The sequence below is a fragment of the Pteropus alecto genome, unplaced genomic scaffold (assembly GCF_000325575.1).
Source record: "Pteropus alecto unplaced genomic scaffold, ASM32557v1 scaffold79, whole genome shotgun sequence".
NCBI classification, from domain to species: domain Eukaryota; kingdom Metazoa; phylum Chordata; class Mammalia; order Chiroptera; family Pteropodidae; genus Pteropus; species Pteropus alecto.
The window spans coordinates 3,907,900-3,924,969 of record NW_006494612.1 but is presented as its reverse complement, the minus strand read 5'-3'; the positions used below and the strand labels follow the sequence as shown (position 1 = coordinate 3,924,969).

Below are 17,070 nucleotides of genomic sequence, written 5' to 3'. Positions count from 1 at the left end.
GCCCAGCGCCTGGCCGGAGCAGCCGGGCGGCGAGTCCGCGGACTTGGACGAGCCCTGCTTGGAGTCCCGCGGGGACAGGGAGTGTCCTCCTGGCTTGCCTCCTGCCGCCGAGGAGTCGCCAGGGGCGCTCGGAATGAAGTTCTCCCCGTTGCTGGAAAATCCGTTGGGGGGCTTGGAATCATTGACGTGAGGGATGGGGATAGGGATGGGGATGGGCACGGGCAGGGGCACGATCACGGGGTATGGCACGAGCAAGGTGGGGGGTGGCACCAACGGGGCGAGTGACGGCAGCCCGAAATTCATCATCTGGGGCACCGGCATCGGGCCATTTGGCATCATGCTCACTGGGGGGAAAGGGAGACTTGGCAGGGGCGCGCCCGGGGGCGGCGGGGGCAGCAGGCCCGGGGGGTTCCCAGGCATGGTCGGGGTGCTCGGGGGGTGGATGTGGGGCGAGAGCATGGGCCGGTGCATGGGACTGGAAGTGGGGCCCAGGTTCCTGGGGCCGCCCGGTGGGGGCCCGATGCCAGGGAGCATGGGGTTGGACAGAGGACTATTGGGGTTGGAGGCGTGGTGCGGCGGCCCACGAATGAAGGGCGGGCGGATCTGCTGCATGATCTGTTGTTCCATGAAGATGGGCAGCGGCACCGGGCCGCGGTTGGTCATCACCATAGGAGGGCTGCGAGGCGGGACACCGAGGGGAGGCCCGATGCTAGCGGGTGGCTGGACGGAGACAGGAGGGATGTTTGCAGTCTCACTGATGGGCATGGACTTGGGCACTGGCGTGGGGATCTTAGTGACAGAGCAGTTGGCAGTATCAGATGGAGAGACGGTGGTGGACGCCGATGGGCCAGGGCCCTGGCTTTGGCCAGCTGCAGCCACCGGGGAGGGGGCCTTCCTCCGAGCATCTGTTAGAGGAATATTCCAAGAGTCTGGAGTGAGCAGCTGCACCCCGGTGCCTTCTGCTTTATTTTCCATGGGAGGGTGTAATGTGCTGCACAGCCCAGCTGGAAGATTGGCCTGTGTCTCTTTGTAGAAAATGTCCATTTTGTATTGATTGAGACATTTTGCACTGCAGAACTGAAGCCTTCTTTCCCCATCCCCAAAATCCAGGTATTCTTTTGTGTGTCTTATGTGTTTACACCAGTCACATACCTACAACAGTAATAAAGAGAAAAAAGTAAGAAAAGCAATTTCCTTTGGTAGGTAGTGTTTCATGTTTCACGTAAAGGTTCTTTCAAATTTTATCGCAATTTTTCAAACAGGCTGAAGTGTTTCCTTCTAAAAGGTAAAATTCTTACATATTTGTAAAATTATTTCTCTCAGAATTATTTTATAAATATTAACTCTTCAGAACAGCGATTATCAATATCTCCTATTTAAAAATAAAAAAAGAAATTGTGTTGTCCCTTTATGGTGGACCTGACAGAAAAGAACACATATACCTGCCCATACATTTTCGCTTGTCAAAGAGGCTTGCTGTAAATACAAATCTAAATAGTTTTGGAGAGAAAGATTCTCCAGAAAGTTCAGTGGGCTTTGAAATATAGCCTCTTAACATTCTCCTCATGCAGAGTCATTTTACACTATTGACTCTGTTCGATAATGCAGTTGGGAAGGGTGTGCTATGTTAACCAATAACACAAAGCGCTGAACATCATTATGTCTGCCTTCCAAGGGGAAACTTGGAATTAGTCATGAAGTCTGTGTGAGGTTTAGCTATTCCCAACCTGTGATGTTGCAGCAAGCTAGAATTATTTTTTGAGCTGTTTGCCCACTCTCTCTCAGTAGTCAGAATTTTTGGTGACATTTCTTGGCACGCAGTCTTATTGAACAACTTTTCAAACCCAGAGAACGTTTTCCAAAAGTTGTTATGGCTTTTTCTCCCCTTCGCATCTACTCCTGGCAAAAGAAAGGCATCGCCAAATTTATTTTAAAGTTGGGCTGCAGAACTAATTAAAGGCTGAGAGCTTTTCCCAATTGGAAATCACTAGACATCAAAGTTCAAAAAATAGTCATTCTCGGCTTCAGAACCCATTACTTTGGAGAAATTATTGTGATTTCATTAACACATTAATTTTGCAACACCATCAGCTCTCACAGATGGTGAAGACATGATCTACAATTCAAATATGACTCTTGTTTGCACAAATGTCTTTCCTTCATATGGCATTTTAAACAAGAATTAATATGAGTAATCTTGCCACAGCTATAAACAGATAAACAGATGTCAAAATTTTCGATAGTTCTTTCAGTGCCTTACTTTTTTAACTGAACATTACACACACTATCTTTTTTCTTATTTATCTATCTATCTATCTATCTATTTATTTATTTAAGGTCATTTCTTCAGCACTCGATCCATTTAACAGCAGAGGAAGAATTCTGAAATGTAGTGTAGTGGTAAGTCCATTAAATTTGAGTCTCTCCTCACTAAAGCACTGGTTCCAATATTGCTCTAACTAGAACCCTGTTTTTGTTGAGGGGGGTGTCTATTGTTGCCTTGTTGGTGCATGTTGTTGTTGTTGTTTTTAACTATGGTAAACAGATAGCATTAAAGAATGATACATTTTAATAATTATTGGTCACATAAACAATGCAAAAACAACATATGCTGGGCATTTAATTACTCATCTCATTTAACTCTCGGCTTTCCTTGATTGTAACAGTGGTGGCATGCTAGTGTGTGATTGTGAATGTACACACTCATGGCAGTTGTAGGTCTGTAAGTATAAATTCACTCTTCTCACTTTTTTTCCCACTGATATTTGTATATAATATACTTGATGGTGTGAGATTGAATAAGAAATACTTATTGGCACACATTAGTTTTTTGTTTGATCTCATATCACTCTTTCAAAATACTTGCCAAAAAAATAATTTTAATGCTAATATACTCCTGTGTTTCACTATAGTGTTTCAGGTTTCTCCAGAATTAAGGGAACTTTTTTTTTTAATTATAATTGAGCTGTCCGGTTTACAAACAAGTATATAATTGCCTCTGATGAGCAGAATCCATCAGACTCTCAAAATTCTCATCTAGATAAAGATTAAATAAACTAGTAGTGAAAACTTACACATGTAAGTTATTATTTTTGAAATCCAATCATTTTAATAAATTTAATGTATAGTGTTGACATTTAAATTCCAAAATGAAATAAAGCCACCTGATTCTGTTTCAATATTAGTTAATTTACAAGCTTAAAGTGAAAGCTCAAATATAGCTTCTTTAATCATGAACTAGAACACACTATCAAAGAATTAAACATTAAAATAATATACCAAAATTTCTGGCATATTTCTTTTGGATCTTCTTTTTTAACCATAAGGGAAAAGAGTGTTCTCTTAAATCTTTAATTGGTTTTTAAATTGCCAGATTGAATTATTTGGCTCCAGAGGATTCCTCTGTTTCCTCAAGCTTAATAAATATTTTCAAGTGGAGTCACAAAAAATAATCTAAATATAACTTAAATGTTCTCCCTTTACTTCCTTCACTTTCAATAAGTCATTGATAAAGAATGCTCATAGAACTATCCCAACTATCAAATGAGAATTCTCCATATTTTATCTATTTCTACATAAAAAGAATTACAGACATCAGAGTTCAAAGTAAAATGCTATTTCATCAACCTTTCCAGTTAAAGCAAAGAACTAATACTTATAGCTACCTGATCTTCTGCAGCATCCCAAAGTGTTTAGGTAATAGTGTAACAGTTTATGACTGTCTCATTTTGGGTAATGTGAGTGTGAATGTGCAAGTATCCTTGCCTTATTACATTTCAGTTCAGAACACTGATCTAAAAATACAGAAAAGCAATCTTTCTGAGGAAGCAAAAAATTATTAGAGAAAAAAATTGTCACTTAAGAAATAATGAATCAAGTCTGTCTTACAGGACACATCATTTAAGATGAGGTCAATGAATTTATGACACAAATGGCTATATCATGTGAGGCAATAAAATGCAGTACCATCATTCATTCTATATCTAACTAATGACACACTTCTAGTAATTAAACATTTCAGCATAAGAGCCTGAGCTGATTGCTTAAGATGTGGTAGTTAGGTGAAAATATATACTGGAGATCTCTCTCTCTTTAATAAAATAACATTTGCATACCCATGAAATACACAGCATGTGTTTCATAAACTATGGTTTTCTGAATTGTGGTGTTATGAGGTATTCTTCCCTTCTTTTTCCAGAGACAGCTTTTTTTTTTTTTTTTTAACATTGTGAGGCATTATTTTTTTCCTCATTATGCCAAGAAGTACCAAAATTCCTTCAGATATTTTAAGAGATAAAGATTAAGAAGTGCAGAGCTCAACTCGCTAGGTTCTGGGATGATTTCCCTGTAATTCCACCCTGGCTTTGTTTCTGTTGGAATCTGGTCCCCTTGGTTCCCCTTCTCTCAGGTCCCAGATTGGAAAAAGCTGAGGCTGAAGCTGTTCAACAGTGGCAATCTAGGGACCAAAAAGTCAGCTCATGCAACGCCACTGGATGAGACAGCTGAAATGCTTCATAGCACAAATACATAATGTATCACCAGGGCGACAAAAAGATCACAAAGGAGGTAAACAAATGTGTATTCCATTCAACCCTATAGCAGCAGTCCTCAAAAAGATTAAATTTACCTTCCTGGGATGTGTCCAATTCTAAACAACAGAATGAACATTTCTTTTAGTCCATTTAGACTATTTATATTTTGGTGGCTGGCTGCCAGGGTGGTACTTATAAGCTCAGTGGCCTGATGGATTCACTCCTTTCCTGTGAAATAAATGTGTGGCAACCTACACCACTAAACTGTTCAAAAGACACTGCCTCAGCAGAAATATCACTTGCTCTTGATATAAGAAAACTGAAAGGCAGGACTTCTGGTTCCTATAACTCTTTCCATCTTGTATTTCCCCTGGAAAGAAAGAAAGCTATTCATGTTGGCAACTGAGCCTTATTTTTATATAAACGTCCAAAGTCAAAGCCAAAGTATGCCATGAGGTTACCCACATGGGCACAATATATACATTCTGCTGGGCTTAAGAGAAGAGTCAAGTGACTGGGAGGGAGACAGAGTTCCTAATTAACACATTAATCCCCTGTCAGCTGTGGGAATGAAGTTCATCCTTTAATGGAACCCACCACTGCCTTCTGAGTGGTAATCTTGCATCAGGCAATATTTAATTAAGAAATCGTTTGATGAAATCTTTCTTATCTGGATAAAGGCATTTATAGCAATGGAACAGTAAAAAGATATTAGTGATCCCTTGAATGCCATCAACAATTTGAAAAACAAAACAAAATCTTCACGTGCTTCTGACTTGCCACAGATATAGCACCCAGGTAACAGCTCAGAAGTTGTAGTTCCTTAAGCAAAACTGTAGCTTGCCATAAGATGCTGGTTCCTTAGATCTTGGCCTGTTAAATGTGGCATTGATCTTATACTCTAGGCCAGTTCAAACAAATCAAGAGCTCACCCAAGAGTGAAGCAAAGGAGGACGGAGAGACATGTGTGGGGGTGATCAGTGTTTTAAAGGGTTTAAGGTCTGCCCTACCTGTAGATAGTCACCTTTCAGTATGAATTGAGAGCCTCAGATTGACCCCACCTGAATACTTGCTTCCAGCCTGGTCCCAGCATCAGCTGTTCCTTTGGGTTTAAACACTGCCTCCATCAGGGCACTTGGGTGGCAAAGGATGCTACAGATATCATGTGGGATTTGAAATCAGAAGATGCGAGTTTCATTCTGGACTTTGTTATTTACTAGCAGTGCAATCTTATGAAAATCTCAGCTTCAATTTCTTCATCTGTGAAATGGAGTTCATAGTAGTAACAAGTAAGGCTGTGTGTCAGGTATATTATTAGCTTGTTGCATAGTGTATTTTTTCAGTCCCCCCCTGTTTCCCTCATGGTTACTGATATCCCAGGAACATCCCATATGTTTAAGTTAATTTTAACTTAATGGAAGGATGTTTCTACGGCAGTCTAAGGAGGGAAAAGAAAATTTCTGTCCACAGCTTTCCTATGAGCCTGTGTGTTTTTGAGATAGAATGGAGCACGATTCTCTCTCTGGGCAAATGCATACTGTACCTCACAGACTCCAGCCCCCATCCCCCCACACTCCCAGAGGCAACGCTCGGCTGTCTGCAGTGACAAGGTACCATGTCCCACTATCCTGAGAAGGCTCTTTTCAACTCCTGCTGAGCCCTCTTCTTTTTCCAAGGCCAGTCATTCTCTAACTCAGGCAAAAGCTGATAAAGTAGCACGGCTGCTTGGAAATGAGTGTTAGAACCATTAAAATGAATAATTCCTCTTAGGCTCAACTGCTGTTTGAATAGTGGAAGCCATAAACTGTGCTATTCATGTTTTATTAAAAAACAGAGCTGATGAACGATCTGCTTGACTCATTACATCACAGAACTACCTTCCAAAGGAAAGGCCATAGTCACGGTATCTATCACGTGCTCTTAAGACAGGATGACCCGGGCCCTGCATGGCAGAATGCATGTGAGGACAAAACTCCATAGAGGGCAGAGGGGCACATCAAAACTGACGGGGGATCAAGCCCACAATCCTGTTTCCTTGCAAAGCTGGGTTAGAGAGTAGTGGAAGGAAAAAGATGACCTAGCCATAGATATGCAAAGCCACGCAGAAATCAGAAGAGTCATTTAGAACCATCAAGGGCTATTGTTCTGTTTTGTTTTGTTTTGTTTTAAAGCAAATTCATGGAGAAGTTTATTTTCAAAATAAGCTTTGCGGAGGCAGGTTTAGTTTCCAACATGATGATGTTTGCTACATAGTTCTTTTTCTTTAAGGGTCTTATTTGATTTTTTGTTGCTTTGTAGTTTGAGAGCTTTCCTCTATCTCTCCTCTCTTCTCTTCTTTCTCTTCGAATGGCATTTGGAACTCAAGGAATGGCTAATGAGCATCTTTGTCAGAATTGTAAATTTCATTAGGAAACTGTCCTGTAGGAACTTTATACCATGACTTGTGTTCTACTTATCTTATAAGTTTTGAGCTGGATTTTAGAAATCTTGGCCCAGAGTAGATCCTTCCCTTTCACATGTGCCATGAGCTTTGTAAGACAAGAGTAGAGATGGGTTTGGTTCAGGATCTCAATGAGCGCTGACGAATGGCTCATTACTGACCCAAGTCTCTATTTCCACAGCAAAAGCAAGAGATGGAATCCTGGCCTGTATTCAGTGACCGCAGGTCTACCCTCACAGCCAAATACATGATTCAGAAGAAGGTGATTTTTCCCTTTGGTCTGACATATTAGGTTGCCTAAGAACATTAGCATATCATCACAAAACTTTCTGCTTCATTTAAGCTGGATAAATGGAACTTACATCTTCCTAACACAAGTCATCCAGATGGAAACTGAAAAATTCAAACATCGGAAAATCTGGTCTACCTGGTGCCAAATGTCTGCCTCTGTTTTCCAGTTATTTGGCCCTGAGAGGACACAGAAATAGCCTAAGACATCTCAGAGCAATGAAATTTAGCCCTGAAAAGAACCTCAGAGATCAACTAGTCCACTCCTTCAGCCTGCAGCTCTTCCTGGTGGGGTCAGGTACTTAATCACTCTGAGCCTCAGGTGCTCAGCTGTAAAGTGTGATCATCAAGAGTGACAGCATTCCCGGGGAAACACAGGAAGATAAAAGATCCAGCAAATGACTGCAGACATGGAAAAGTGCCACGTAAAAGCAGAGAGGGATGTCCTACCCCATGCTGCTGCCATGTCCCATAACTTTTCTCTCTGTTTTATCAACTCCGGACATAACTGACCTACTCCGAAAATCTGCCATCACATAAACCAATTTATTAACTCATAAGTGAAAATTTATTGAGGGCCCACTATGTGTCAAGCACTGTGTTAGGAATCGGGGATATGAGTTAAGTAAAGATGCATCCCCTGACCTTATATAGCTTATTTTTTTTTTGTATTGTTTTTATTTTACCATCTGCACACTTGTTTTATTTTCATTTAATCATCTTTGCTTCAAACTGAAGCTTAGGAAAAAACTGAGCTATTTGCAATGCTTTTATTTATTCAAAAATAAATATTTGAACTGTGCTCAAAAAGGCACTGGACTGTGAGCCAGTGCAGGAAAGATTCAGTACCTGCCCTCAAAGACTTCAAAATCTTTCTACTGATACAGTCATGGGAGAAATCTGCACACACCTCCTCCCTTCAGAAGTACTCCACGTACTCCAGCAGATGTGTTCTAAAGGTTAAAATTCATCTAACAGTTTTTAACCAAAAAAACAGTCAGTATTTTACTCTCTCAATATCAACTCCCTTTTGTTCTAACTCAACACAGTGACTCCTTTTTTTTTTCAAATGTACATTTAAATTGTTTCAGATTTCTATTTACCTTTTTTATTATAACTCTCGTTTTCAAAATATATTTGAATCTTTTCAAGTGTATCTCTGATCTCATTTATCATTGCTCTCTCTGTTTTCTAAGTGTATACTTGAATATTTGAAATTTCATTATTTGTGACTATCAGAGGCTCTTCTGTGAAAAAGTTGCAGGGAGGGACCTTGGGTTGGAGACCCATCAAACTGATGTATTAAAAAATGAAGCGTGCTAGTTATTTGGCTTATCTCTGCAGCTATTCACCTCATTCATTTCTTCTGTTATGCAGACTTTGTAGAAAATGGCAAAATCATATTTCAAAACATGTGGCTTTAGTTCAACAACACAGTTAATCATATATCATGATGGAAATCTTTGGAAGGACTGCTGTTGTCTGTGACATCTGAAATAGTCTTTTTTTTCTAGAGATTTTATTGAATGTGCCTCCCGGCCTCCTCATCCACCTGGGCTGTGTCTTGGCATTGACAATGGGCACCACCACTGAAATGCCATTATACCAAGGCTGTGTGTGTGCAGGTGGTCCAGGTCAAGGACACCTGGGCAGAATTAACAGCCCCCCTCTGGCAATCCTGCACCTCAGCTTACTCTCTGGCTGCTTCTAGCAGGCTTGCAGCTGCTTATGGTGACCTCTCATTCACTTATCAACTATGTACATACTGATTGTTTAGAATCTGCCAGGCACCTGGCTAAGGGCTTTCAATCTCTTTCATTCAATCCTTTTAACAGTCTCCTGCACATTTCTCTGCTCCCTGGGTTACGGACTGAACCAGCTCCTTCCTATCTGTGGATGGCCAGGATTGCCCCACTTCAGCCCCTGGTATCCATCTCTTATTCTCAAATCTCTCCAGGACACTCCATCAAAAATTATGGCTTTTCTTATATGCCTACTGGAAGCCCCAATATGATGTAATAATAATAGATTATACTAATAACAATAGGTAGCATTATTTAACCATGCTAAGCATGTTAGATGGATTACCTCATTTAATCTCCACAAGTACTTCATCATACAGATAACTGGGGTTTAGATAGGTTAAATAACTTGCCCATATTACCCACGCGGGTAATAGATGCCAGATCCAGATTCTAACTTAGATCTGTCTGGCTTCAAAGCCCATACTATCTCAAGGATTTTTCTGCATTTTCCTTTAAGACTACAGGGTTAAGATGGTCGACTAAAATTTCATAACTTTGTTTTAAAATTCCAGAATCACAGACATTGAAACCTCTAGGGAACTCTACCTGTCAAGCCCAACCAACCTCTTCCAGCAAGTTGGGGTTTCCTTCTACACATAGATGGTCTTCCAGGTGGCACTCAAACTTCCTGTGACAGGAAGGACCATCTGGATCCATCCACACAACCAAAGAGTGATTCACACCACAGATACCTTTCTCCTTTGCACTGACTTCTCTAGTGGCCTCAAAAGAGGGTTGCAATATAATTCCAAAGTGCTGTGTAGCTTTATTAGAAAGTTTAACCATTCCACATCCCCATCACTTCTGCCCACTGATGGTAGGTCTGTCTGCTCACCAGGATCCCCCAGGACAGCTCCTCTTCCAAATCTCAGCCTTCAAATACTTTAAAAGAGCCATCATATTTTCCCCAGATTGCTATTTTTAAACATCTCCATTCTTGTGCGCATTCCCCAGGGGACAATTTCCCAGAGCTCTCCCTGTCTGTTTTATGCCTTTTACCCAGGCATATACTTCACCTCAGTAATGCCCCTCCTAAAAAGTGGAGCCCAGAATGGAATGCAGCAGCCTGACCAGCACAGAGTTCAGGTAGAACACTATACCTCCCTCACATAGAACCTATACCTCCAGTAATGCCACCAAAGAAAGCATGTGCTTTTTTAGCAGTCATATTCCACTGTTAGGTCCTATTTAAAAACAAACATTTATTGAACATCTGTTATGTACAAAGCTTGAAACTTTCTCTTAAGTTATCTACTTTAATTCTGACAACAAACTTAGAGTAGTTACTGTTTCTCCCATTTTACTTTAAAATGATGATATGGTTTCTCTGAACTCTCACAGCCTATGAATAGTCGAGCCAGAATCTCGATCTAGAACTTCCAACCCATCCTCTTTTCATTCTACATGCTGCTTGCCTCACTCTGAGTTTCTGGTCAACCAGAACCTTTTTTTTTCCTAAGTGCTCATCAACCATTTATTTAATGATATATTCAACGACTTTTGAGCTTAAGCCGTCAAGACTACTGGTCTAGAGTTTCAGAAATCATAAACTCCCAATTTTGAAAATCTGGTCAACATTTGTCCACTTCTGTCTTTGAAACCTTTCAGATGGAAATTTGGTTTTGGGTGGTGGACACACAATGCAATATACAGATGATATATTTATTGAATTGTACACTTGAAACCTATATAATTTTAAGAACCAATGTCACCCCAATAAATTTAATTTAAAAAGAAACCTCTCCTATTCGTCATGATAGAACAAAGATTATCCAAAAGTAGATTTGAAATTATCTACAAATTCCCTCATAGGGCTGGGAGATCTAAATTTGCTTAGTGTATACAGCAGGTGCTCTCTGCCTATCTTCTTTGCCCCTAGTGTGGGATTCATAACCCTCTTTATGGCATCTGTCCTACCCTTTGCAGTCTAGAGAACATTCCCACTATGGAGATGATGAAAACAAACCAAATAAAAGTTTCCCAGCCCTGCTTTCTCACTCTCTTTTGTTAAACATTACACTATTTTCTCTAAACACTGATCTGTCCAATTCTACTTCTTGTTCCTTCTGTGACGGTAGCCCTAATAGCTCCTGTTATTACCTTGGGCAGTTCCCCAAGGGTTCAGCTTCTCACGTACCCTAGCCTTCCTGACACAATATTCATTTTCAGAATTTCCCACCCCCTGGTTTTTCCCCCATCCCCACAAACTACACTGATCCTCTGATTGTGAGGCCAAATCCAACTTTCTTGGAACTTTAAAATAATCTGCTTTTCTACATTCTAGGGAACATGGGTGATCATATCAATCATTCTCTCCCTCTGCCATTGCACATTCCAAGATGGTTGGGTCACTTCCCCTCTCCATCCACATACCAAGGAGCTCTCTTCTATATTAATCAAGTGGTTGTCAAATTAGGATTCCTCTCACTGCTTCTCTACTTTCTCAGAACTATCTGCAAGGCATGAGAAGAATGATCGTTTTGTATTTAAGATAATGATATCCTTAGCAGATGTCTAGGTAAATTGTCCCATATCTTGCTTCTTTACTAATTAATCTGTTTTTAATGTCTGCTTCAGATTTTGTACTCAATACCCCAAAATAATTCTTTTGATGTTTCCCTTTATTTTCCTAAAATTTTCACATTTCCCTTAAAGTGCATGGATTGCCATACAAGGATATATTTTCCTGAATTGTACTCACCTATGAAATATGTTGGTAGGGCATGTTTTTTACATTTTATTTCTATATGTTAGCTCTAATCTAGGCATAATGCCCCCCCACCCCCACCCCGAAGTCTCAGCGTATCTCTAAGGTTGTTTTTATCTTTTTGTGCCCACGATCCTGGGTAACTTGGTCCTTCCCACTCTCTGCATTGGTAGAGATGTCAGAGCCATTCCTGTCCATGACCTTGCTTACTCTTGAGAAGGACTGGCCCCTTCTTCACTACCCATCTCATACCTGCTGCCTTCACTGTGTTCAGTTTTACAGGCCTATTGAACAGTTTTTGCCTCTCTTTCGCACCTCACAATTTAAAGTTTTCTGATGAGATCCTTAAAACTCTAACCACATTCTTCCCAATTGTCAATCCATGTCCTAGGCTTTTATCTTCACCTGGGACAGAGCGTGATTTGGTGAGGAAAGTGGTGGGCTAGGAATCAGAAGACCCAAGTCCTGCCTTCCCTGTGACTTTAGGTCCTGCTTCTGTGCCATTGGGCCCTCTACCTAACTTCCAGGCCTGCTGTAAAGATCAAAACAGTGCAAATGAAAGCACTCTGAAAAACATAAAGTGCCATGTTAAATATAGATATTTTAATTATTATAAATGTACAAGAATAACATATAGATTTTTTTTAAAAAAATACAAAGCCAAATGATCTACCTACACTCTATTCTTATTTATCCATTATTCTTCTATTATATCTGTTATAAAAAACAAAAAACAAAAAACAAAACAAAAAAACCCCCAGGAAATCCACTACTATGAATTTTCCTATGATATGTACTTCTAAGTAAAAAGCATAGCACAAAAATAAAACCCAGAAACCCAAATTGACAGAACACTAGACCCCCAAATTCTCCACTGTGTTCCTAATAGCTTGTGCAGTGTTTGACAGCAACATAATTGCAATAATGAGGAGGCTTGTGGGCCACATTGTGGTCTTAAGCTCACTACCAGTGCTTTAGCCCTAGGCTCAGCTTCGGGCCAGAACCAATCACCCCTGCCAGAGTCACCAGTGGAATTCCTTATGCTCAGTCATATACAAATATGACATTTATGGCATCTGGTGCACGATGCTGCAAATTTTAAAGGCTCACAGTGCTGGGCTCACAAATTTGGGGAAATGAAATAATTTAGGTTTCCTATTGTCTTTTTACTTAATTAAAACCTATGTGAGACTGCCCACTTGGCGACAGTTTCTTAAGTGTCTAGAAGGGAGGTGCTGGACTGCTTCTGATTTCACATCTACACGTTGGTTCTTTTGTCTCTGAAAAGCTTCCTAGATGTTTGTGGACTGTCAGTTTGCCTAGTTCTCTTCCATCTTTGTTCTACAAATTTAGCCATCCTGCTGTGATAACTACCTGGTTGAAAGCCAACAGTCCACCAATGCTAGATTCTCCACTGAGCATCCCTCTTACAACTCTGTCCTTATAAGCAGATACTGATTAGCCCAACTTAATCTCTCCATCCAGGCTGAATGTCTGAAGTGCTAAAAGGTATGAAGCAAGACAACCTGGGACAAAGATACATATTTGTATATATTTAAACAACCTGCTTTTATTTATATAACTCCTTTCTTCCACTAAATTCAAGTGGCTCAATAGACACTATCACAATACCATTCACCAGAAGTCTGTAAAAAGACAAGCAGCCAGATTACATACCTTATTTTAGAGATAAGTAAATTAAGACTAACAACAATTATATCTCGATTGTCAGGATTTGGGCAGAAGCCCACACCATAACCCCTGTGTAGCTAATCACATCATTTTTTGCTCTACTCTGAGGAGGGAAACAAAATGGGGAGGAATACTTCCACTTGACCAACTATAACTGGACTCTTGGCTCCTGGGTAAAAAGAGAAATGAGTATGATAGAGTTGCCCAAACCAAACAACCTGAGCAGTGAGCCCCAGATCTGGAAGGATAGAAAAGAAAGGCACATTTGGGGGATAATCTAAATATGCGAGGCCAGGCCTGTCTTCCAGTGCTTAGTATCCAAGAGAAAAATAAAAGGCATTTCTGAACGTATTCTGGTATACCGAGGCATGCCCTTGGTACAGTCTGGCATGTGCAGAACTGGAGAGGAACAGAAAAGGGAAGAAAGAGGAAGAGGAAAAGAACTGTGGACTAACTACCTTTGTATCAGCACTGAACCCGTCAGCTGCTGAGTGCCCGCCATGGCCACAGCCCCTGGCCATGGCTGCCTGCACTCAAAGACACCTCAAGACCTCGGTGCGGCTGTGCCCAGCAGGGACAGAGTAATCCAACAAACCAATCAGAATTTCTTCTTTGAGAAGCTGGGAATCAAGATAACTCTAAGAGACTAAGCCGTGGTGGGGGGATTGGTCGTGGAATAAAGCCAGAGGGCCACAGAGGACAGGCAGTATGCAGTATGCAGAAGCCACGGGGCAGCGTAGGTCCTGAGGTAGAGCTGGGGAGAAGGGGGCTGGAAGTGGAGTGGCAGGAGTAGAAGTCAAGCGGCAGGGAGTTGCAAATCTGTAAAAAGCCACGTGCTAAAGCAAGGAGCAATGACGGCTGCTCCCAGGGGGCAGTACGACAGTCCGGTGGCCTGGTGATTAGCCCTGTGGGACCCCATTTGCTGCCAGAACAATCACCCCATGCTCCATGAGGATGGCAGCGATGGCTATTCCCTTGTGCTTATTTCCTTGGGCTTTATAGCAAGTCTCTACAATTAGGAAAACCAAAAATCTAAGTCAGTTTTATATACTTTCTCTGATTTAACCCTTACCACGACCCTTTCAGGTATTACTATCTATGAAGAGACGAGGAAAATCTAGGAAAGGGCAGTGACTTGGAGGCCTTGCATGATCCCCAATACTTCCTCCCTGTGATTAAGAAGCTCCTCGGGACATTACTATGGTACACCCTGCTGAGGGCATGGGGTGTCCAGGGCTAGAGTGGGCCCACTCACACTCAGAGGCTGGGAGACAGCTGTCCTCTGCAGGTTCAGAAGCAGGAAGCTGACACCAGGACACACCTCCTTCATATTCCTGTATATACCAGCACTATTTCCGAGGGGCACTGCTACATTCAGTCCGTGCCTATTTCTCAACTCACTGCCACTGCCCTTCTCACCGAGCACCTACCCCAACTCTCTACTGCCTAAAGGGCATTCTGAAAAACACTGGTCCCGTCAGTGCTCTGCCCCTGAAAAAAAGACCCATGGTCAAGCAAGCCCGGGAAATGTTGCATGCCCTATGCTTCTCTTAGAGATTGACAATGCACATTGCCACCTTTAAGCCTCTGAGAAGTTCTGCAGAAAAGAAACATGTTTAATTTCATTGATCCACAGTTTCCTCACCTTTCCAAAAACAGAACTCCTTTTTCTAGTAGGATCCTGTGGAAAAACAATTTGGAAAATGCTGCTTTAATGAGTTTGATGCATATAAGACAGAGCCAGGAAACGTAGGCCTTACAATTTTTCCTTTGATTAAAGCTTTCTGTTGTGGTATTAGGCCTGGATCTCACGGAACTTTTACCACCATCCATCCCAACACACTGTCTTGCACACGATAAGGGTTCCACACACAACTGCTGGTTGTTAACTGAACTGTAGGGAAGGTGAAGGTGATTCCTCTTCACCCTTCTGCATGTTAAGAGGCTCTGTCCTGCCAGGAATCAAGGTTACTCATCCTCCTATAGCACTTTTTCCAGCCCTACAGCTCCCCCCTCACCACTCCTCAGCTTCCTGTGCTCACCGAACCCTAGACCCTATTACATTTCACACTGTGGTTTCAGCTTCTGCAGTCACTACAAACTCAACTTCTGTCCTCTCAGTTCCAGTTACCCCACAGAGCCCGCGAGCCCGACAGGATGTCATGAATACCGTTACCTAGTGTGTGACCTTCCAAATCCTGAAGCCCCACCCAAGAGCATTTTAGGACATACCACCACATTTTCTGCATTACGGTTGAATTCATGAGCACCTCATGAAAAACGAGCCACCACGATCGAAAGACAAACTCTTAAACCACAACAAGTGGCATAGCAGTATTTTCATATCCATGCATAAAGGATACTCCTTATCTGTCATGCTAAATAAAAATATAAAATCATGAAATATTACCTCAACCAGCCATGCTGGCACACTGATTTTGAAATAGATTTGATTGGTCTACGTGGGTTTATTCTACTGAGTCACACTGATCACCTTTTCTCTTCCTTTGGCCATTCTCTGCCACAAGCCTCTGGGAAAATTCACCCTTATCAAGAGTGAGTGACACATGTGTCCTAAAGGGCCAGAAGAACTGTGATCTCAAAAAGAAAATGGGTGATTGACTATTCCTGGATTAAGTAAATTCTTCTAATCGGACACCCACATTCTGTGTAACACATACTTCATGGCCTTGAAAGACTCAGCGGAGGCATGGATACCCCAATACTGAGAGGTCTAACAGGTAACCTAACTCTCCCAGGTCCTACCAGTTGGAAGTAACTCAAATTCTTTTCTAAGTCCTGTCAACAATGGACAGTTATTTGACTAAAAAAGGGTTGCAATAATTATTGAGCGAGAAAGCATAACACTACCTAAGCTGCCCATACCTATGTTTCTAGAGACTTTAAGAGAACATAGGCTTGGCACTGTGATGGTCAAAATGAAATGTGGAGTGAACAGGCTCGCTCGCTGGCTAACTGAGCTTTTGCTGTGTACCAGTGAGACGTGAGACATGAGTTCGGACTGGAATTCCATTATGGGTGTTTAATAATTAAACATTACATGTTTGGAACCTCATTCTTCTGTATTACTTTTTAAATATTAATCTATTTACATCAGCGGGACTTCCTGCAGCTTGACACGCAGTAAACAGGAGTCACACTGAGACAAACAACTGTGTTGGTAGCTTAAGATATCTTGACTGTTCAGTACTAGTGAATGTGACACTAACCCAACCCTACACCAAAATTACCCCACGTTTTAGAAGGTGGCTTGTTCCATTTTTCAACACACTCACACATTTTCTCATCATTACATTGACTTTTTAAATTAGCAATAATCCAAATTAATCTTCATTTGAGAGTTTTATAATTCCCCTTGAGCTCTCTGGGGCGGGGAGCACCCAGTCCTCTTCAGAAACACGGTTAGGAGATGGATGAGAAAGAAAGGCGAGAATTTCCTTGGTTGTTACCCCACACTGTGATGAGACTCCCTCATAAAAATTTAAAAACAGAAGCACACATAAAAACCTCATTAAGGGCTGACCCTGCTCTCCACAGTGCCCTCATGCCGAGAGGACGTCTCTTTGGGTGCCCAGCAGCCACTGC

General features: G+C 41.5%; 1 protein-coding gene across 1 annotated transcript in view; it reads right to left on the bottom strand.

The window, feature by feature from the left end:
• The window catches only part of SOBP (sine oculis binding protein homolog), a 138,854-nt gene that overhangs the window by 3,866 nt on the left and 117,918 nt on the right, over positions 1-17,070 (bottom strand). Inside the window, exon 6 of the mRNA XM_006926184.3 lies at positions 10-1,152. Coding sequence (XP_006926246.1) covers positions 10-1,152 — 1,143 coding nt within the window. The remainder of the gene's footprint in view (positions 1-9; positions 1,153-17,070) is intronic.